The sequence below is a fragment of the Microcaecilia unicolor genome, chromosome 2 (assembly GCF_901765095.1).
Source record: "Microcaecilia unicolor chromosome 2, aMicUni1.1, whole genome shotgun sequence".
Taxonomy (NCBI): Eukaryota; Metazoa; Chordata; class Amphibia; order Gymnophiona; family Siphonopidae; genus Microcaecilia; species Microcaecilia unicolor.
The window spans coordinates 264,749,028-264,772,863 of NC_044032.1; the positions used below are offsets into that span (position 1 = coordinate 264,749,028).

Sequence of the window (23,836 nt, forward strand, 5' to 3'; positions counted from 1 at the left end):
GCTTTAAAGAATTACGCCCCATTTTTTTTCCAGTGAGTGAGAGCCAGTCATCAGGAATCCTGCCTGTGCTGCTGGAAGCACACTCTCCTCTTCTCCATCACTAAGCCCTTTGTACTGGCCCAAACCAGTATCTCTCCTACAGCCAAGGCTGTGGGCTTTAAAGAATTATACCCCAATTTTTTTTCTAGTGAGGAAAGAGAATGGAGGAACGGCTGGAGAGGGGAGAAGGGTGGGGGAGGGACCTGGAGTGATCAGGTGTACCCCCTAAAGCCGGCACTGCTCAGCTGTGCACCCCAAAGCTCTACTGAACTGAGATACCCAGAAAAGGAGCCACCATCAAATGAGACCAGGAGCTTGTGAGAGACCATCCATCTGCATGCTGGAAAGAGAGAATACTAACTGGCCAAGGAGCATTCCATCCTATATGACACTGCAATTCAGCGCTCCCTATCTCCACTGGCTGGTACTGGGTTAAACTACGTCTCTAGACTGATCTGTGTGATGCTACAGAAGCCTCACTTCTTTTTAATGTGAAGGGATCAATTCCCTACCCTAGCTACCTAGGGCTCTTTGGTCTACTGGAATAGACGAGGCTGTACAGGATAGCTTATCCTACCATCTGCTGGAGATCCAGAAACACTGACTGGCAGAGGGCTGCATAAGACACTTACTGACCTGTGGCATTGGGTGGCATTGTCCCATACTTCTCAGGCCCCACCTGCTGGTAGGAGTACATATACCCACAAGTCTAGAATGGTCTGAAGGGGCAATGAGGATGTATCACATATGCTTAACAAGAGCACCAATACTTGAAGGGCCCAAGAATACATTACTTGAACATCTGCCAGCATTTACAGTAAGAGGATCCATCCTCGGTCCTCACCCAGTCAGGTTTTTAGAATTTCCACAATGAATATGCACGAGATCTACTTGCATACAATGGAGGCAGTGCTTGCAAATAGATGTCATTCATATTCAATGGGGAAATCCTGAAAACCCAACTGGGTTATGGCCCTCGAAACCAAGGTTAGAAACCCCGGATTTAGATGGAGACCCGAGGCAGGGAAGGGGAGGGACCTAGCACCACTGTGTGTTCCTAAGGCTGCACAGACCAGACACCAACCCCCAGAGCCCAGAAACTGGGAACAGAAGTCAAGACCCCAATCCAGAAGTCATCAGACATGTCTACCACCTGCTGGAGATAGAAGTATACTGGGAGACAAACTTAAGGCACAGTGCAACTCTGTGTCCTCAATCTCCACCTACTGCTGGATGGGCATAATCCACTTCTCCTGAATTAATCTGTTGTCACGCTAAGGAAGCCTGGATTAACTTCCTGTAAATCAAATTGCCAGGAAACACTTGAAAAAACAAACACCAGCTGACAAACAGAAAAAGAATTTTGGCAGGAAAAGTTTTAACAGTCTGAGCACTGAGGAACATTTAATGTCACACAGAAACGGAGTAGTTAATCCTCCACATAAGAGAATCAAAGAAATATTTGCTGATTATAGACAGTCACACAGAACATTTCACTGCTTATAGAAACCAGATCAAAGGTTCCTGCCAGTGATCCCTGCTGTGAAAAAAACGTCAAGCCAGATACCAGTGAGAACTTAATGAGGCACTGAGGTACAAACACTAGAGTGCAGAAATAACTGAAATAAATCAGAACAGGCTCACCCAATGCAGGCTGACTTTCACAGGAGATGTTAGGGTCCAACAGTCCAGTGGGAAGGGGTCGTAGGGATCTCAACAGACCTCGGATATACTTCAGCTTCATAAAACAGTTTTTTGTTTTGTTTTTTTTTACACAGGAGCTTATGCCCAAGAAAGCACCCCAGCTCAACTAAACCACAGGCATTAAAACTAGGTCAGGAGAACAAACCCAGGAAGGCACCTCCAACTCAACACAGCTGAGAAGCTGGTTCAGGAGAACAAGTCAAATAGGCACCCCCCAAACTCAGCCTCAGTATAAAACTGGCTCAGGACCAGAAAACCCCAAGAGTAGTTAAAACTCAACAAACTTAGTTATAAACCAGATCAGAAGCAGGACTGTTAGCCCGTCATCCATATGCCTGGGAGACAGAGAAAATACTAAACATTCTATGCTGCATAATACTCTTAAGGGGCAAGTCACAAAACTATTTTCTTCCTCAGTCTCTATCTGCTGATAGAGGGACACAACCTACTGGTCCGGACTGGTCTGACAGGATGCTATGGAAACATGCTAGTTTACCTCTTTAATTTGGTTAAGTTCCAGTTTCAAAGCTTCACATTCAGCCTCCAGATCCCCTTGTTTCTGTTTCAGTTCCACATTCTCCTCTAGCACAGCCAAGCCATACTGGGCAGCCTGAACCTTCTCTTCTATCGTTTCCTGCAACTCGGTTGTAAGACGTGCCACCTCTGCTTTTAGCAGCGCAACATCCTCCCCAACCATGGCTCCTTCAACTTGGTTTTTCTTCCAATCCGCTCTCCTTTCAAAAGGACTCACTGGGGTTTGGAAACACGGATAGTGAAGTTACACTGAAAGAAAAACATGAATAAAATTTAAGCGTACTCATTTTCATTAAGTCAATAAAGGCCAGATTCGGTAAATGATGCCTAAAGTCAGGTGCCATTAATATCCCTTTTACAGAATACTAGCTAGCTAGCTTCTCACACCTAAATTTGGGTGCAAACATTTACGCCTATGTCACGAAACAGGGGGTTTTCAAGCCTGTGAACTGTTGAAAAATTCTTACCTGATAATGTTCTTTCCTTTAGTTGCAGCAGATGAATCCAGAGACTTGTGGGTTGTGACCATCTACCAGCAGGTGGAGATAGAGAGCGTTGAACTGCAGTCCAGACGAATGGGATGTAGCAAAGCAGTTTTCCAAAAGAGGGTGGTGGGGGAGAAAAGAAGAATGAAGGTTGAAAAATCAACAAAGCTATACACACAGCAAACAACTGATCAGCAGAAAAGGATTCGAATATCCGAACCACCGGGCTACCAAAATGGAACAAAGTTAGACACCAGAAAAGGAACTGAAGCCATAGGACGTAAAACAAACATCCTGAGCAAAAGAAAAATTATATACCCCTGTCCCATGAGAAGCAAAAGAAGCACCTAAAGATACTAATGCCAAAGGACCCCCCATGGAAGGAAGGCAACAGTTGTATCCGAGCAACAAGGAGAAGAACTGTCTATCCTAGACCGGGATTCACTTCTCTGAACCCTGGCAGGACTAACTCCCAAACCTACCGGTCTGCCTAGAGTCCAAGATGGTTGGATGAAACAACCCTAACAAGTACTAGGAGTACGAAACTCCAAACAGTGCGCCACACTTCATAGAAGGAAGCAAGGCCCAGGAACCACCCAGACCCGCACCTAGTGAGATAATCAAACTCCACAGTCTAGAGAACCAACTGGAGCGCTAGTCTCTCCAAGAGAACCATGAAGAAAAGGTCAGCAGCATACCAGGGTAAAACCGTAGAAAAAGAGTACTCCTCAACCAGCTCACTCTGGACTTAAGGATAAAAGAACAGAGCCAAGAGAACAAAAAGGAGACAAAAAATGTTGAGAGCCACACGTGTAGAAAAGACCCCCAAGGTGCCAAGTAGCCACAAAACGAGCAGAGACTAATTCAAACTCCAGCAATGGAGAAGCTTCTCGCCAGCCACCAAGAGGCTACAGCAAGAAAAGGTGCCACAGGAATGGTAGTTAACAGGAGACATGACAGTCTTGTCTAGCAGTCTAAACTGTGGTATGCCACAGCTGCCGAGAAGTTACTGTATCCAACTCGCAGGAAAAAAAGCTGGGGTTGACCGACAAGGTGAAACAGTGTTCAACAGGCAAAGGTGAAAATATGCTCCACAGTCAGAGACTGACCTGTACTCAAGGGACAGAAAAGAAGCTGTGCTCATCAGGCAGACTAGGATCTGTGCTCAACGAGAACAAAAGGATTTGAACCCAAAGCACACAAACTGAGCCATGCACCACAGGCAGAGAAAGAGATGCACACCTCTGGCAAAGATAGAAATGCGCTGAACAAGCAGAGAAAAAGCTGAGAGTAAGACAGAGAAAGAGCAGTGCCCCACTGAAAGAGCTGGATGTTAGAGGTACCTGCAGAACTGAAGCTGCGGTAGCGATGGAACTGTATATAAAACGCAGACAAGGAGCTGCTTTCCACATGCAAACCAGGAGCTGCGCTCCAGATGCCGGCAAGGAGCTATGCTTCCTATGCAGACATGAAGCTGTGCAGCACCTGCAGTCATAGAACTGTGCTCCACATACCACCCTGGAACTAAGCCCAATTTGCAGAGAAGAATTGTGCTAAACACACAGAGATGGAGCTATACTCAACAGGCAGTGGAGCTGCGCTCTGCACGCAGACAGGGAGCTGCATTCCATACGCAAAGAGAGCGCTGCATTCCATACGCAGACAATGAGCTACATTCCACAGGACACAGAGTCGTGTTCTACATGCAGACACAGGACTGTGCCCCACACTGAGACCTACAGAGAAAGAACTACACTCAACATGTGCCAATGGAGCTGCGTTCCAACATGCAGAGATGAAAGGTTGCAGAATAAGCAGCGATGGAGCTGCGCTCAACAAGCAAAATGCATAAATGGAGCCCCGGGGAACAGCCAGAGAAGAAGGTGCTGCCAGGAAGCCAACAGGAAAGGAGCACAACTTGTAGAAATGCAGACCTGGCGCTGCACTCCCCTGACCCAGAGGGACTAAAACTACAAGAAGAGAAAGCCCCATGCCCCAAAAGACACTCTCGGCCCTCAAGTGGTTTCTGAGCCACAATGACCGCCCTCCTAGGCAACCGATAAGGAGCAGCAGTCAACGTAGAGAAAGAACTCCCGCCAAGGAGGTAAGCATCACAGATCTGGAATCCTCAGACCATAGAGAGCAAAATGCAGCCGTAAGGCAGTGAGGAAGAAATAACTCTCGCCAGGCCAGGAACAAAGAGGAAGCTAGCCACTAACACCAAACTGAGGAAAAACCAACTAAGGGAGAGTCAAATTCCAGACCTAGAACATAACCACTTCCCTGCAGAAAAGTAGAGAAAAGCGCAGAGCTAAGAGGTGATAATCCAGATGCACAGCAATAGATGTCTGCTGAGGAAATCGGCCTGCACGTTGCTGTGACCTGCTATGTGAGCTGCCGACAGCAGATGCAAGTGGAGCTCGGCCCAGAGGAAAATCTGAGCGGCCTCCGCGGCCAGTGCCCTGCACCGAGTGCCGCCCTGGTGATTGATGTAGGCCACCGCTGTCATATTGTCTGACAAAACATGGACAGGAAGCCCCTCCAGAGTCTTGTGGAAGGCCAGAAGAGCCTGGAATATCGCTCTCAGTTCCAAGCGATTGATGGACCACTCCGCTTCCACGGGTGGCCACTGACCCTGAGCATAGCTTCCCTGGCAATGAGCTCCCCAGCCCGAAAGGCTGGCATCCGTTATTACCAAGCACCAAGAAGGAAGTGCGAGTGGCATTCCCTGGCACAGCATCCTGTCGGAGAGCCATCAAACCATACTGTGGCGGGCCGCAGAGAGCCACGTAAGTCTGCGTTGGTATTCCTGGGAAATCGGAGACCATTGCTGGAGCAGAGCAATCTGCAGCAGCCTCATATGAGCTCTCACCCAGGGAACCACCTCCATGGTGGCCGTAATCGATCCCAGGAGCTGAACAAAGTCCCAAGCTCGAGGGCGAGGCATCTGCAGGAACAGACTGACCCGATTCTGAAGATTGCATTGCCTGTGGTCGGGGAGAAAGACGAACCCCGAGGCCGTGTCGAACCGGACCCCCAAATACTCGAGAGACAGAGGGGGTCAGGTGACTTTTGGGCAAATTGATCACCCAGCCCAGAGTCTGAAGAACAGTTATAACTCTGGTCGTGTCGAGTCGGCTCTCGTCTGCCGAATCCGCCCTGAGCCAGTCGTCAAGGTAAGGGTGAACTCTGATACCCTCTCGCCTGAGAAAAGCAGCTACCACCACCATCACCTTGGAAAAAGTACGGGGAACTGTGGCTAGGCCAAAAGGCAAGGCCCGAAACTGGAAATGTTGGCCCAAAACCGCAAACCGGAAAAACCGCTGATGCGGAGGCCAAATAGATATGTGCAAATACGCTTCTTTTAGGTCCAGAGACGTGAAAAACTCTCCTGGCTGTACTGCCGCAATGACTGAGTGCAGGGTTTCCATGCAAAAGTGGCGCACTCTTAGTGCCTCGTTGACCCTTCGTAAGTCGAGGATCGGTCTGAAAGACCCGCCTTTTCGAGGTACCACAAAATAAATGGAGTAGCGACCGCAGCCGTGTTCGGCAGGAGGTACCGGAATCACCGCCCTGAGGTGCAGCAAGATTTGCAAGGTCTCCTCTACCGCCGCCCGATTGACGGCAGTGCCTCATCGGGACTCCATAAAGGCGTCTCTCACCGGGGCACCAAATTGCAATCGGTAACCTTCTGTGATCAGGTCCAGGACCCACTGATCTGAAGAAATCTTGGTCCACTCCTCGAGAAAGAGGGAAAGACGACCTCCTACTGCAGGAATCGACGAGTGGACCAGCGTCCCATCATCGTGGAGGACGCCCCTAAACTCCAGGCTGTGGCCCGGCCGCTGTTTGAGCGAAAGGAATTCCTCTGCTGAAAACGGCCATGTCCAGAAACCCCAGCAGAGCGCCCCGGGCGATATTTGCGACCTTCGCAGAAACGTGGCCTGGAAGAGGAGGGAAAAACAGGACTTTTGGAGAAGGCCTTGGCCTATCCTCAGGCAACCGCTGGGACTTAAGAGTCCCCTAGGTCTTTAACAATCTTCTCCAATTCCTCACCAAACAGCAGAAGGCCCCGAAAGGGTAACCTCACCAGCCTTTGTTTAGAGGCCATCTCAGCCTCCCAATGACGCAGCCAGAGAAGGTGGCAGGCCGCAACCACCACAGACATTTGTTTAGCCAAAGCTCTGACCAGATCATAAAGGGCATCAGCCAAAAAGGCAGACTCCATACGTGGGTCAACCTCAGCGAGGGACCCCGCACTATCCGCAGGCTGATCAACCGCCTGCTGTAACCAGGAAAGGCAGGCCCGCGGGCTGCATAGAAGCTACAAATAGCCACCCTTAAGGAAAGGCCCGAGATTTCAAAGCGACCCCTCCCTCCACCGGGAGAGTTATCTTTTTAGTCACAGCCGTGACTAACGCATCCACTTTAGGCATCCCTAAAGGGGCCAAGTGATCCTCACTCAGAGGGTAAAGCTGACCCATAGTCCTGGCCACCTTCAAAGGCCCATCAGGGTCAGACCATTGAGCAAAAATAAGCTCTTGGATGGAGTCATGCACAGGAAAAGACCGAGAAGGCTTCTTAGTACTAGCCATCCTAGGATTAACAGAGGCGGCATCACCCTCGGCCGGATCTTCAATAGAAAGGGCCTGCAAGGCGTCAGACATGAGCGCTGGCAGCTCATCGCGGTGGAAAATCCGTACCGCTTTAGGATCATCCAAGTCCTGTGGCAAACAGGAACCCTCATCTGGATCATCTGTCCATGAGGGCCTGCCAGAACCCTCAGACTCCCCACAGCCTGACCACGGAGGGCAAAGGGAGAGGCGCCACACTCAAGACGGGGAATTTACCCGTCCACGTTTAGCGTCAGTCCAACGCTCGGGGGAAACTGCAAAATCAGGAGCCAACACTGGGCTATCAAAACCTGGAGCGAATCCAGTCCGCAACGAAGTGTCAGACACCTCCGGCAGAGCCCTCTTTAACATGAAGGCTTATGCATCAGCAGCACAAATTCAGGGGAGAAAAACTCATCCTGGCCCTCCACTCTCGAATTAGGCGAAGCAGAGGAAGGAGCTTCTCTAGCAGCCTCGGAACGAGGCGTCCCCCTGCACTCAGACTCCTCCGCCACCGCGAGGGTCGAGTAATGCAGCGCTTCCAAAATGGCACCCGCTGCCAGCTCCATCGTGCGGGAAGAATCACCGCTCTCCATGCGCGTACTATCATGAGCGTCTACGGAGCAGCAGCCATCGCCCGACCGGACGGAAATATAGAAATAAAATGGTGGCTTCGCGCCAAAACTTACCCCGCACAGAACGCTGTCCGCGGGAATCTACCCGGAGGAGCTGGGCACCACTCTCACCTCAGAAGACCGAGTCAACGAGCTCCAGTCACGCTGCACAGAACCAGAATTTCTGGATAAAGCCTCACAATAGCTGCGCAGTAAAAGCACGCCCCTTTTTCTTTTTTTACATTATGAGGAAAGTTGGAGGCAGGCAGCAACAGAGGGACTCCGGGAGGATGGGGGTATGGGGTAAGGCAGGGACAGGAAACAAAACCAAGTATGTCTTCAAAGTGAGCACCACCAGCCTCAACACTCCCGCTCTACTGGCAAAGCACAGGAGCCTCCCCAGGCAGAAATCCAGGAGCTGCTAAAGCGATGTCCACACCTGCTGGGAGATAGAGGCAGAAGGAGCTGGCCGTCCTGAGTCACTGTGTCTTTCAGTGTTCTCTAGCTCCACCTGCTGGTAGGCGGATACAACCCATCAGTTAATGAATTCATCTGCTGTTGATGACAAGGAATAAATGTGATTGTGTTAAAATTTTAACTTGTGTTAATAATTTTAACTCATGAATATCGCATTCCGCCTCTGCCTCCCCCACCCCGACACCCCTCTGAACGTTCCTGTACAGACAGCAGCGTAAAGCACACGCTGCTTCTCTAGTGTCCTACCTCCTCTGACGAAACTTCATGTTTCCTGCAGGCAGGATGCTAGAAAGGGAGGTCTCTGGCAAGAGAAGTAGCACATGCTTAGCACTGTCCTTTGTATGGGCAATTTTAAAGGGTCACCGGGAGAGTGAGGAGGGACGAAGTGAAAGCAAACATAGGGGACGATAGAAGGGAAAAAAAAAAAAAAAAAAAAAGATGCCAGAGCACATGGAGTTAGGGGGAGGGGGAGGAGAGAAAGGTGCAGAAGCATGGGGGGGGGGGGGGGGGGGCAGAAACCTCAGACCAAAGCATCCAGTCTCATGGGGTTTATACTTGAGATAATGCCCATAGAGAGGAGAGGAAGGGGAAGGAAAGGCAAGAAAGATGGAAGAAATGGAGAGTAGGCTGAAAGGAGACGGAAGAAAATGGAAACTAGATTTGAGAAGTAGGAAGAAAAATGAAAGAAAGTTGAAAGTGAAAGATGAATATAGAGCACGAAGTGAAGGTGAAGAATGTCTCTTCATGTTCAAGTATACAACGCTGCCGTACGTCTAGTAGCGCTATAGAAATGTAAGTAGTAGTAGTAAAAAAGCAAAAGAGGACCTGGGAACAGTTTAGAGCACAGAAAAGCAGAACCAGAGACAGATGATTAGAAAGATAAAATCACCAAACAAAAGGCAAGATAAATGATTATTTGTATTTTGGTTATAAGGGTGCACTTTATGCGAGTAATTGTGCAATTAAAAATTTAGATCAATGTATATAGCCCTACCTTTAATACATGTGATAACTATCCATTCACTCCACACCTGGACTAGCCTGCACCCTGTTAGAGCAGATCCTCTCATATCTTCTTGAGTGTACATTAGAGAATGACACGGGGACGGGAAACCGCAGTAACCGCGGGGATGGGGACAGACCCAAACTTTATCCCTGTGTCATTTTCTACTTTGAAGCCTGTTAATGAACTAGACTGTTTATGTTTAAGTGTTGCCTACAAAGATATTTTGATTTTTTGGAAAAACAAGCAAACATACTGGCCACAACTAGCAAACTTTGCATGGGAACTCCTATACATCCTGCTACCAGCACATCTTCTAAGAAGACAACTTCTATTCCAGGAAGGACTGTGGACGACAGGAGAGCTAGATTGAATCCTGAGATTGTTGATGATTTCTTATTTATCCACAGATTAAAAAAAAACATAACAGTGCTTTATAGGGCATATTTTTCCCCTCTAGGGCATATAGAACGGGTTGTATTTTATACCCCTGGACATTTTAACAGTGTGAATTAGGATTCCTTGGTGTAGTAGAAATGACCTATTGTTGGGGTTGGAAAGGTAGAGGAGAGGTATTATAGCTGCTCATGGTTATTATTGTTCTCCATTTGTAATTTATACACAACAGTTCCACAGCATATTGTTTCTTTTTATATTTTAATAAAAAGATTTAAATATAAAATCATAAGTGTTCGAGGCTTCTGCAGATGAGGACAGAGCCCACGGGGCGGGGTTGGGGACAGAGACAAACTTTGTCCCCGTGTCATTCTCTAGTGTACATATAATTCACAATCAGTTTAGCCACCCATCAATTTATCCCAGTTGACTCTACATTACCCATCTTGTCAGCACTTGGCTGGGCCCTTCAGCTACATAGTAAGATGTTTCATCTTATCGTAATCTTAAATATAATGCTAATGTTGTTCCTGTTATCTGAATATTCCAATGTGTGCTTATTAGGCGTTTCATTGGTATTATGCTGACTTCATATTATATCTACATTATTTTTATTTCCTTCCATACTATTTTATAGCCATATTGTAATGACTTTTTCATATTTGTTACATAATTTTCTACAGTGCTATTAAATATATACATTTCTGACTTTCATGTTAATTCTATTACTGTGCTTCAATTTGTCATTTCTAAGTTTATCATATCTGGTCATTGTACTATTATTATGCTGTTTAACAAAATTACGTTTGTACACCCCCTTGGGTGAATTTCTTCATAAAGGCAGTTAATACTAATAAATCGGTTCTGATAACCACACAAAATTGGGACTCAATTAAAATAATGGTTTAAGACGACCTAAAACTACTTGTGTTTTACTCAATGACAAGCTCTCAGCCTCAACCTCCTGGAGTCAGATTACACTCCAAGATCACTGGGTTCCTCTTACCTTTTGGATAGCCAACTCCAGAAAAAAAAAAAAAATACATACACAAAAATCGATCTGCCTTCGTCAAGATATCTAGCCCCCTAATGCATCTTTGTATTTTATTTGTTACCACAGGCTACACGAGTGTGTTTCTTCAGTTTGTTCCCCTTTGAATAGGAACTATTGATAACATTTTTCCCTCCAAAAAGCCAGGGACAAAACTGCCCAAGTATTTTCCAGGTATTGAACATTGAACCATACGTGCACATTTTTAAGTTACCTAGAGGCATATTTTCAAAGCACTTTGGGAGGCTAAGTTCCATAGGTTTCTATGGAACTTTGGGAGGCTAAGTGCTTTGAAAATGAGCCTTCTAGTCATCACAACACTTCCAACGTACTTGGTTAAAAAGCTAATTTTTTAAAAATGATTTATGATTTGTATACAGTATTTTTAAAAAGTTCAACGTGTTTTTTATGCAAATAGTTTTGCCCATGTCAATTAACCACTTTGTGCCCCCATTTTAACGCAAAATAGGAAGTGTGAGTGACTATAATTTTTCAAACCACATATTCGTTTCCCTAGTACATTGCATACAGTTGCAAGGATAGAGGAAGAAAACAATCGCTAAAAGTAGAACACAAACTATTGATAAATCAAAGAAACACGTTTCTGCACAATGGGATTTTTTTTGTGTGGATAAACTAAACACAACTTGCAGTCTGTAACTATACACAGCCCCCTACATGAAAGGACGGGACAAGGCTCCAGCAGGTGACAAAAAAGATCGGAAAAAAACAACACTATCTTTTCTCTCTTCACGAATTCTAGTTCCTTAAAAAAAAAAAACAGGGATTGTTTCAGCAAATCAGTTTTACAAAATTCGTCTGACATCAAAGTTTGTTTTTTTGTAGTTTACCGACCAGAAAACTTTATTTTTACTTTCTTACCTCAGGCATCCAGCTCTGTAGTGGTAACAAGTTTTCTCCAGGTTTTTAAATACATTATTCCTTTTACGTATATATATATATTATTTTCCCCCAGCGAATTACAAATCCGTTAAATGCGCCGATTCTTACTTCTCTACGCAGCGATCCTTTTCCGGTAGCTAAATTTAAACAAACAAAAAAAAGGTTTAAAAATTGCTCGTGCTTAACAGCTAAGTCACAAAATCAATCCCGCCCACACATTCCGAGCGTGGCTGCTGATTGGCCGGCTAAAGCCCGCTCACCACGCCTCCGCTTCCGGATTGGTTTCGCTCGGAGACAATTGTTCCGGAGGCGCAATAGGGAAGGCAGAATTTAGGCAGATTGAAGGCGGGAAGCGGGAGGGTTTTAATGTGGTTGCTAAGAGCAAGCAAGGAAGTTTGGCTTTGGATTGGTCTGGAGGACTAGTTGAGTGGTCTGTTGGGAGAATGTGAAGGGGTCAATAGAGTCATGGTATGGTAAAATGTATTTTACGAATAGCCCAGAGAAATACGGTGGGCTGAGAATCTAACTGACAGTAAATTGGAATTGGTTGTGGTGGCTGTTGATCACTGGGGTTTTGTCCCCAGGAGTGGTCGGAGAGGGATCGGTTACAAGGTTGAGTCCGGGAGTGATCTGTCGCTCAGTTTGGTGACATCATCCACCCCCAATTATTTTTCTGTTTGGGATTTTTAAGCTGTTTCCCATTTTGATCCTCATGGTGTGATGTGAGAAGCACATTCTCATAACCGAGAATAAAATGTGTGTCTTTTATCGTGAACTTTTAAAAGTTTTGTAATCGAATCCGGGAGGATCCTGCTGTATCCGTCTTTTACCTTTTGCTATGCTTTTATTAAAAGTATATTTATATTTTACATGTTGTGTTTGTGTGGTACGGCTTAAAACAGGGCATGTGATAGGCTATGACCCAATAAATGAAGGGGAAATGTGTCAGCTGTATTTCTTAAGTTATCTAATGTTGTACTACAAAGACGTAACGCTCCGTTAGATTCCTCATATCTGGTCAAGGTTTGATTTGATTTCAGCAAAGCTGATCTTCCGCTGGCCTACCAGGCCTAGCTCTAAAAACTTTAGGACTAGTCAAGTAAGCAGGCGACAAAGAATTATGAGTTAGCTCAGCTGGCGAGCAGCTCCTTCTGAGAGCAGGAAACAGGGTTCAACATGACGTCAAAAAATTGAAGCTAGCTTAGCCCCACCGCCCTTGCGCAGCTGTCATTACGGTACACCCATAGCAAACAAACCTATCGCCTGCAACATCCACGTTGTAGTTCTTGGTAGCATTTTTATTTGATATCAGTAATATTTTTTAACATGCCGGCTTGTGCAGCATATGGATGTAAACAGAGAAAGTGTCTTTTATCTAGCTCCATCTCTACCTGTTTTCAAATCTATGCTGAAAACCCACCTTTTCACTGCTGCTTTTTAGCTCTCTTTACTCCCTTACCCGTAACTGCCTTGTCTGCCTGTATTATTTAGATTGTAAGCTCTTTTGAGCAGGGACTGTCTCTTTGTATCAGGTGTTCAGTGCTTTGTGGGTTTGGTAGCACTATACAAATGCTAATAATAATAATTTATTCTAAATCATATTCAGCATGTGATTTGTTGTCATTGGAGCCAACTCTGTGGGTGATTGAACACCCCCAATATTGAGAAAATTCATTGTATGTGTCCAGGGAGGGGTTATTTCCATTGGGCTTAGCACCCCCAATAATTTTAAAAAGTTGGCTCCTATGGAGCTGGTTATAGGGACTCCCTGTATTCCTATGGAGATGTCTGTTTTGGTGGCCCTTTAGTAGGTGAAAACATCAATGTTATGAGAAGCAGGTGTTCAACGTTCAGAGATTCTATTTATAAGTACAAATGTTTTTTTTAAAGCTTAATTAGGTTGAAACCTGGGAGCCTTTAACATTTTTTTTCCAGTGCATACATCAAAATAAAAAAGGTGGTATGTGTGAACTAGAGACCTGCACAGGAACGGTTTCATGGGGGTCCCGTGGGGACGGAAGTAGTCCCTGCGAGGTTCCTGTGGGGACGGAAGCGGTTCTCGTGGAAGTGTATGCTGCATTTGCGCCAGCCTCTCACCTACCAAGTTGTTCGAGTGCTGTCTCCTCCTCCTCCTTCCTTTAACAGCACAGATGTGGAAAGTCTCCATTAAGGAGGTGGTAGAGATACAAATGGTGATGAATTTCAAAAAGGCATGGGATGAACACAGAGAATCTCTAACTAGAAAATGGAGGGCTTTTTGACTACAAGAACTTACCAGGTCACACTACCTCTGATCCATGGAAGGCCTCCTGTGGGGTTCCACAGGGCTCTCCTCTTTCACCTGCCTTATTCAATATCGTGATGATGCCTTTAGCCGCCGCTCTTGCAAAACTGGATCTCAACCCTTTCATCTATGCTGACGATATCACAGTCTACATCCCCTTTCGCACCACCATGTCAGAAATTGCTACCCTCATTGATGCCTGCTTCTCCACCATAGAGCATTGGGCTCAGGTATTCCGTTTCAAGTTAAACACAGACAAAACACAGTGTCTCATCCTCTCATCCATCCACACCCCAGTAACTGATACGATGCTCCCAGCAATGGGCTCCGCTCTTCCGATTGCCAACAGCCTGCGGCTTTTAGGAGTGCATCTGGACACACACCTCCAGTTGGACAACCATGTGCACTTATTTATTTATTTATTTATTGCATTTGTATCCCACATTTTCCCACCTTTTTGCGGGCTCAGTGTGGCTTACAATACGATATGAATGATGGAAATACAATTTGTTACAACTTGGTTATGGATTACATTGTGAAGAGTTATGCGAGACAATCAAAGTCTTGTTAAGGAATATAACACTGGAACAAAACTTTGAAACATTGGAAGGAGACAGCGGGAAGCTAAAAGGGCATTATGTATGGTATACATATTTCTGTGAGTAAAGGTATGAGTGAGGTGAGATTACGGGGGATGAGAGTTCAGAAGTGGATGTATTGATGCATTAGTGAACTTAGTCTCCAGAAATATGTTTCACGCCATGTGGAGGCTCCGGCGCATCAGATACTTCCTTACTAGAGATTTGTTCCGCACACTTGTCCACTGGCTTGTCCTCTCCCACTTGGATTATTGTAGCGGAATTTATGCTGGCTGCCAGGCCTCTCTGTTGAAAAAGTTCCAGACAGTTCAGAACACTGCCGCGAGACTCATCCTAAGAGAACAACGCTTTGCACATGCTGAACCCTTGCGTTTCAAATTACACTGGTTGCCTGTACAAGAGCGTGTTGCCTTTAAGCTCTGTTCCTTGACCCATGAAATCATCTATGGGGCTACCCCAGATTACATGCACCCCTTGATTGACCTTCCGCCCAGAAATGCCAGTTCTGCTGCTCGTTCCTATCTCCATCTGCACTTCCCGAACTGTAAAGGTGTCAGGTACTAGAGGATCTTCGCCTCGTCCTTTCGCTATTGGAGTCCTAAGCACTGGAATGCACTCCCGCAACACCTTAAAACCCAAGCGGACCACTCCCTCTTCAAGAAGTTGTTAAAGACCTATTTCTTTGCCAAGACCTACTCCCCACTTTTCACCATTGACTGATGCACTCTCCTTGACCCTTACCCTGCTTGATACACCCTGTTAGATGTTTTTCATCCTGTCTCCTCCTTGTATACTTTTCTAAGTTTCCTATTTTGTGATTTTATTTAACTTTTTGTAAGCCACATTGTGCCTGCATGTGTGGGAAAATGTGGGATATAAGCAAACCATAAATAAATAAAGTTATAAAAAAACTAAACTTAACTAGCTGCTTGTGTGTGGATGTGTCGAGTGATAGATGGCAACTCTGGCTGTGATGAACTAGGGCTGATAACGGGAGACCTGTATGATCTGTCTCTCATACAGTGGGGGAAATAAGTATTTGATCCCTTGCTGATTTTGTAAGTGTGCCCACTGACAAAGACATGAGCAGCCCATAATTGAAGGGTAGGTTATTGGTAACAGTGAGAGATAGCACATCACAAATTAAATCCGGAAAATCACATTGTGGAAAGTATATGAATTTATTTGCATTCTGCAGAGGGAAATAAGTATTTGATCCCTCTGGCAAACAAGACCTAATACTTGGTGGCAAAACCCTTGTTGGCAAGCACAGCGGTCAGACGTCTTCTGTAGTTGATGATGAGGTTTGCACACATGTCAGGAGGAATTTTGGTCCACTCCTCTTTGCAGATCATCTCTAAATCATTAAGAGTTCTGGGCTGTCGCTTGGCAACTCGCAGCTTCAGCTCCCTCCATAAGTTTTCAATGGGATTAAGGTCTGGTGACTGGCTAGGCCACTCCATGACCCTAATGTGCTTCTTCCTGAGCCACTCCTTTGTTGCCTTGGCTGTATGTTTTGGGTCATTGTCGTGCTGGAAGACCCAGCCACGACCCATTTTTAAGGCCCTGGCGGAGGGAAGGAGGTTGTCACTCAGAATTGTACGGTACATGGCCCCATCCATTCTCCCATTGATGCGGTGAAGTAGTCCTGTGCCCTTAGCAGAGAAACACCCCCAAAACATAACATTTCCACCTCCATGCTTGACAGTGGGGACGGTGTTCTTTGGGTCATAGGCAGCATTTCTCTTCCTCCAAACACGGCGAGTTGAGTTCATGCCAAAGAGCTCAATTTTTGTCTCATCTGACCACAGCACCTTCTCCCAATCACTCTCGGCATCATCCAGGTGTTCACTGGCAAACTTCAGACGGGCCGTCACATGTGCCTTCCGGAGCAGGGGGACCTTGCGGGCACTGCAGGATTGCAATCCGTTATGTCGTAATGTGTTACCAATGGTTTTCGTGGTGACAGTGGTCCCAGCTGCCTTGAGATCATTGACAAGTTCCCCCCTTGTAGTTGTAGGCTGATTTCTAACCTTCCTCATGATCAAGGATACCCCACGAGGTGAGATTTTGCGTGGAGCCCCAGATCTTTGTCGATTGACAGTCATTTTGTACTTCTTCCATTTTCTTACTATGGCACCAACAGTTGTCTCCTTCTCGCCCAGCGTCTTACTGATGGTTTTGTAGCCCATTCCAGCCTTGTGCAGGTGTATGATCTTGTCCCTGACATCCTTAGACAGCTCCTTGCTCTTGGCCATTTTGTAGAGGTTAGAGTCTGACTGATTCACTGAGTCTGTGGACAGGTGTCTTTCATACAGGTGACCATTGCCGACAGCTGTCTGTCATGCAGGTAACGAGTTGATTTGGAGCATCTACCTGGTCTGTAGGGGCCAGATCTCTTACTGGTTGGTGGGGGATCAAATACTTATTTCCCTCTGCAGAATGCAAATAAATTCATATACTTTCCACAATGTGATTTTCCGGATTTAATTTGTGATGTGCTATCTCTCACTGTTACCAATAACCTACCCTTCAATTATGGGCTGCTCATGTCTTTGTCAGTGGGCACACTTACAAAATCAGCAAGGGATCAAATACTTATTTCCCCCACTGTATATGGTGATCTAGTTTAGGATGGGCTGGAAAGGGTTTAAACAGCAACTTTAGTGGCTGTGAAGCATGATATGAGTTTAATTGTCACAGTTATTGATTTTGCTGGATCAGATACAAATGAATACTATAATAATTTCCACTGCCAAAGTTCTGAAGCTGACTCCGTGGCTTCACTGAAGTGAAGGGTTCGTTAGGTTCGTCAGTCTGTCACCATCTCTCTCTGTCCCGCCCTCGCGTCAAAACGTGATGACGTCCAGGGTGGAACAGTGAGAGGCAAGGCAACCAACCAACGAAAATAGTTGTAAGCGCGCCTGTGCACCGCCTACCCTCTCTGTCTCTTGCGGTTGGCGTCCGAGCAAGCAAAGAACTTGGCAAACAAGAAAGGCGGTGTGGCGGTGAAAGCCGCACGGAAATATCTGGCAGCTGCATACGCGGAGAAAAAAAACAGGAGCCAAACTTTATCATGCTGTGCCCGTGGCTGCGTCGGCCCCACCATTGCCTCTCAATGTGTGCCAGGACTTAGCTGGTGGACAGGAGAAGTACTGTGGGTGGGTGGGTGGGAGGGAGGGGACCCTGGAACTGGGTGGGTGGGGACCCTGAAACTCGGAGGGAGCGAGCGAGCCTGAAACTCGGAGGGAGGGAGGGGGGAACCCTGAAACTCAGAGGGAGGGAGGTGTGGAACCTGAAACTCGGAGGGGGGGGGGTGGACCCTGAAACTCGGAGGAGGAGGGGTGGGGACCCCTGGCACACAGTCACATTCTCCCACACACATTCTCTCAAAGACACACTCACACCCAGTCTCACTCTGTCACACTCGCACATTCACTCTCTCTCACACAGTCACTCTCACACACACTCTCTCAAACATACACACTCCGAGGAAAACCTTGCTAGTGCTCATTTCATTCGTGTCAGAAACGGGCCTTTTTTACTATATATATATATATATATATATACAGCTGCAAAGACTTATTGGGACAGAATCAGATAAACTGGTCTGGCTTTCATCTCCCCCACCCTTTCCCCCTGGAAACTAAAGATAACAAAAGCTAGCTGGGTGTATACCTAAGTCCATCAACACATCTCCAAAGAACAAAACTCTGAAGATGGACAGCAATCACAGAGACCACAGTTAACAAAAGACAGTGAAACTCCACCTATTCTCAGACAAAGACTCGGACTGAAAAGCCCATCTAAGTCCACTTACTCTCAGACAATGGACCAGCAGATGGTCAGACAAAGCCTCATAGATGAAACCAGTTACTAAAAATAGATGAAACCAGTTACTACAAAAGGGGCTTGAATTATCTTGCTATTGGTCTCTTCCCTCTGGACACTTGGCTCATTGATTCCTGACCGATCTCTCTTCTTGGAATCTGCCTCCTGCCTCTCTGCTGGACTTCACAGACACCCTGACAAGACTTTCTCCAAGCTCCAACAGCAACAACTCTGCAGCAAAAGACTTCTTTAGCAGAGAGGATCAAAGTGAATTACCATTATCCAGCATAACTTGAGACTTGATATCTTGAAAGTACATTTCCCTTATGATAAGATTCTTATAAACTGCCTCTCTCTTGTAACATTATTACATTACCTGTATTGTAAATAAACCTTTTTAAAGTTAAATATATGGTCTTTATGTTCTGAGCACATGTCCTTAAACCTTGCAGTGCAGGTTAATGTAATTTAACAAATATAGTATTTAATTCCCCTTTTCTTACATATTCGTATGATAATCATATTACCTTTATAGGTAATTGGTGGAGAATAGAATATGTATTATCTAACAGCTGGAACATGAGGGCAGTGCTGGACAGACTTTTACGGTTTGTGTCCCGCAAATGAGAATACGAATAGACAGGAGTGGGCTTCAAGGGCAACTCCAGCAGTTGTAACATAAGGATGGAGCCAGGCGGATTTCTATGGTCTATGTCCCAGAAATGCCACAGAAAGACCATAATCAAGTATATAATATCACATTCATTGTTGATTTAAGCATGAATTGATAATGATTGTGACTATTGGGCAGACTGGATGGACCAATCCGGTTTTTATCTGTGGTCATTTACTATGTTACTATTAATCCTCTCTGCTGCCGGGCTGATGCACAGACCTCAGCTCTGACATAGGCACGAGCATCAGATGTCACCTGACCTACTGCCATCTGCATGTGGCGATCTCTTAGCTCACAATGCCAGTGAATCAGAGAAGTCTTACGTGTGCGCACCAGAGTGTTCCAACTTCCGTTCCTTCCTTGCAGTGCTGCGGCTGAAACCCAGAGAGAGACTGAGAGAGCCGACAGCAATTTTTTAAAATGTACCATTAAATTTACCATTAAATTCTTGCGAGGACGGGTTAGATTCCCAGTGGGGACGGGCGGGGATGGATTAGATTCCTCCGTGGATGGACAGGAGTGGGTTAGATTCCCCAGGGGGACGAGTTGAATTCCTGTCCCCGTGCAACTCTCTAGTGTGAACTCACTCCTTTGCATTTGTGGAATATTATTTAAAAAGTACTTACTTATTTTTACTACTACTATTTGAAAGACAGATATTGAATAATGAGGGAAGAGCTTCCTTTGCTCAGAAGTTCTGTCCAGAGTCAGTCTAAATGTGCCAGCATTGGCCAATTCTGTTGTATATATTTATTTCTTCTTCAAGTCTATGTGGTTATAAAAGGCATTTAAAAAAAAATCTTTGTCTCCTGGCTGTGTGTTGTATATAGATTAGTGTGATTTTATTATGAAGGCAAACAATGCACCACCAAAATACAGTAGCCAGCAAGCACACTATTAGCTGTCAAGTTCATACAAAGTTAATTAGGTTCAGTGGAAAATAAATCTGATGGTTGCCTGCTATGTAAATATTTTATCACTGTTTCATAATTGCTATTATATATTATGGTCATTTGCTTTAAACTTCGATTGTTTTAATTTGTTTATCCAGACCTTACATTCACGTGATATTGCTTGTTAAACCCAAAGGCGAAACCCAAGGGTGGCAAAACAATTTGGAATAAACTGTTGTGCTGTAGAAGTTGTTTTTGGGGTTCTTTTTTTACATTTTTATTTATAGCAATTTAAATTTTACAAGTAATAGATTTGCCATGAAATACAGAGAAAGTAATGTAAAGAAAATGTACAATCAGGTAATTCAGTTCACTCTTTCTTAGACCACAAATTGAGGGGGAGTGGGATAAGATAAGGAGATCAATGATCTATTGAAAAAAAGGATTTTACAAAAGAAAATGGCTTAACCCCGAATTTCGCCACTAATTATTCATTTAAATCAGTAGTCCCCATCGGTCCACTGGATAGTTTCTTCATATCTATAAAGGTGCGCAGTTGATTCGGTTCATAGAAAACATATTTATTGCCCAGGAAACGTATCAAACACTTGCAAGGATATGCTGACAGAAAGGATGTACCTAGTTTCCTTCTATCTTGCGTAGCCTTAGTCACGTCAGAGAAAATCCATATTCTTTGACCACAAAAAGGTAATGCAGTGAACTTGAAGTATAATCTCATCACCAAGTTCAAATACAAACGACGCAATAAGCGTCCCTCGAGTAGATACTTCTGACAAAGAATTTTCCAGCAACGCAGACAGATCTTGATTCTCTGATCCAATTCCTATTGATTGAGGCAAATTCCCACCATTCACAGGTTCCACTCCCTTTTGAGCAAGAGTTGTTAAATAATATATTTTATTACATGGGGGAATAGCTGAAGGAGGGATTTTCAAATTTTCTGTTAAATATTTTTTAAAGAAATCTGTAGGAGTCATGCCTGAAGCTCTGGGAAAATTCAACAGTTTTAAGGTTAAACGTCTATTACAATTCTCCACTTGTTCAATTTTCTGGTGAATTAGAAGTTTGTCTCTTACCAGAGCATCTGTTGTTGATTTCATAACTTTTACCTCTTCCTGTACCTGTAGAACTTTGTGACGTTTCAGTTTTAACATTCTCTAAGGATTCAGTTAAACTATCCATTTTACTCACAAGTAAAGTTGTATCCTAAGCAGACTTATTTACTGCCACCATTAGATCCTCAATGTTACCTCCACGGGAGACAAAAACACCAGGCTGGCTTCCTCTGCGGTCTCCGTATCTCAAAAAAGATATAGTAGAATTGGAAAAGGTACAGCGAAGGGCGACGAAAATGATAGTGGGGATGGGACGACTTTCCTATGAAGAGAGGCTGAGAAGGCTAGGGCTTTTCAGCTTGGAGAAGAGACGGCTGAGGGGAGATATGATAGAAGTGTATAAAATAATGAGTGGAATGGATCGGGTGGATGTGAAGCGACTGTTCACGCTATCCAAAAATACTAGGACTAGAGGGCATGAGTTGAAGCTACAGTGTGGTAAATTTAAAACGAATCGGAGAAAATTTTTCTTCACCCAACGTGTAATTAGACTCTGGAATTCATTGCCGGAGAACGTGGTACGGGCGGTTAGCTTGACGGAGTTTAAAAAGGGGTTAGATAGATTCCTAAAGGACAAGTCCATAGACCGCTATTAAATGGACTGGAAAAATTCCTCATTTTTAGGTATAACTTGTCTGGAATGTTTTTACGTTTGGGGAGCGTGCCAGGTGCCCTTGACCTGGATTGGCCACTGTCGGTGACAGGATGCTGGGCTAGATGGACCTTTGGTCTTTCCCAGTATGGCACTACTTATGTACTTATGTACTTATGTACTAAGTAGCACCGCCGATTTGAGTTCTGCTGCTAACGACCTCCGTTTCAGCATGTACTCCTGACTCACTCCTATACTTCGCAGGACATGGAGGCAGGATGATTTCCGGGGGGGAGATAAATTTGTTTCCAAGCCCAGGAGTGTCGACACTTCTTCATCAGCGCTCAATGCAGGACTCGCTAACCTGGCAATTTGTGGATGACTCATCGCATAGCGGTCCGAAGTTTGCTGAACAGGGAACGAAGTTCTGGCCATCGGCGGTTGGCCTTTATTCGTCCCCTTCCTCTTTGTATGGGGCTTCGCTGTTCATGAAGAAATTTTAGAATGTAGAAAACTACAGAGTACAGCGGGGCTGCTCAGCGTGCGAGCTTCAGATCGCCATTTTGCCACTCCCCCCCCCCCCCATCATCGTTGTTTTCTTTTGCAATATGTGTATGCATGCCCGTTCTGGTGTGTGCATGTGATGTTTTAAATAACTGTCTATACTTATGATTTCTGAACAGGTGGCATCATTAAAGGACTTACTTTTAAATGGCCAGTTGGGTATGTATGGTAATCTCATCTTTGTTAAATGTTTCAGACATATCCATCCACTTGCTCCTACAATGTTATTGAATTCTTTTATTCTGTCTCACTATATTTTCAAATATAAGCCACACTGAACCCAAGTTTGGGATAATGTGGGATATAAATGTCAATTTAAAAAAAAATCTTTTATCCTCCACCTTTTAAGACCTGCGTATGCTGCTGGATGGTGATATATATTTGTTATGCTGCTGGATGGTGATATATATTTGTTACGTTTGTACCCCGCACTTTCCCACTCATGGCAGGCTCAATGTGGCTTACATGGGGCAATGGAGGGTTAAGTGACTTGCCCAGAGTCACAAGGAGCTGCCTGTGCCGGGAATCAAACTCAGTTCCTCAGTTCCCCAGGACCAAAGTCCACCACCCTAACCACTAGGCCACAAGGAACGCAAGTTTGGTCCAGTGCAGACTAACTCAAAATAACCTGTTCCTTTACTGGGCTCTAATAATTACTATATTGAAAATGCGACCATGCCATGCCTTTAATAAGTTAAATGGTAACTGGCTTTCTTGAAAGGATTATATAACCTTTGGCTGCATTAGGAACAAAAACACAGACTTTTATATATGGAATATCACAATTCCTCATGTACAGCCACAAAACAACCTTTTAGGGTGGATAGTGTTCATAAAGCTCCTTTTTATTATCAACCAGATAGTAGAGAGATGCCGTGAATGTGGATGAATATTCAGAGAGCAGAGTGAGGAAAATAAATTGTAAAACATTTCCAGAACAGAAATGAGTAGAGAGGTGTGGTAGCCGTGTTAGTCCACTTTTAAAGGTAATCAATAGAAATAAAACATGAAAAAGAAAACAAAGATGATACCTTTTTTATTGGACATAACTTAGTACATTTCTTGATTAGTTTTCGAAGATTGCCCTTCTTTGTCAGATCGGAAATAAGCAAATCTTGGTAGATGACTATATATGAGACATCAAAGCATTTCAGTGACAATCTAACAGGGTGAGGTGGATGGGTGAGACAACAGAAATAAAAGCCTGGCTCCTGGACTTCAGAAAGATAATTGCATAATCAAAGGGGCGATCTTGGTAAGAGTGGCAGACCTGAGGTGCAACATTACTGAAATGGCCAGGTGAGTGGATGAGACTGAACAAAGATTTAAACGGGTAAGGGTAGGGAAAGCATGCAGAACATGGCACATGAAATTCTTTCCAAATCCTCTGCATGTAAATGTGTGGGGGTGGGGTGGGGGGGTGGGGAATGTATACGTGGAGC

General features: G+C 45.0%; 1 protein-coding gene across 5 annotated transcripts in view; it reads right to left on the reverse strand.

Moving 5' to 3' along the window:
• LOC115463520 (protein bicaudal D homolog 2-like) overlaps window positions 1-11,958 on the reverse strand; it is a 160,564-nt gene extending 148,606 nt beyond the window's left edge. For 2 of the 5 annotated variants that reach the window (XM_030194106.1, XM_030194103.1), the window contains exons 1-2: window positions 11,799-11,958; window positions 2,240-2,526 (exon numbers count right to left, since the gene is read on the reverse strand). In XM_030194106.1, the coding sequence (XP_030049966.1) occupies window positions 2,240-2,440 (201 nt within the window). In that variant the 5' untranslated portion in view covers window positions 2,441-2,526; window positions 11,799-11,958. Of the gene's footprint in view, window positions 1-2,239; window positions 2,527-2,744; window positions 2,779-11,798 lie in introns of those variants that run through there. The other 3 variants (XM_030194105.1, XM_030194104.1, XM_030194107.1) reach the window with 3 other exon arrangements.
• Between the last annotated feature and the right edge of the window lie 11,878 nt (window positions 11,959-23,836).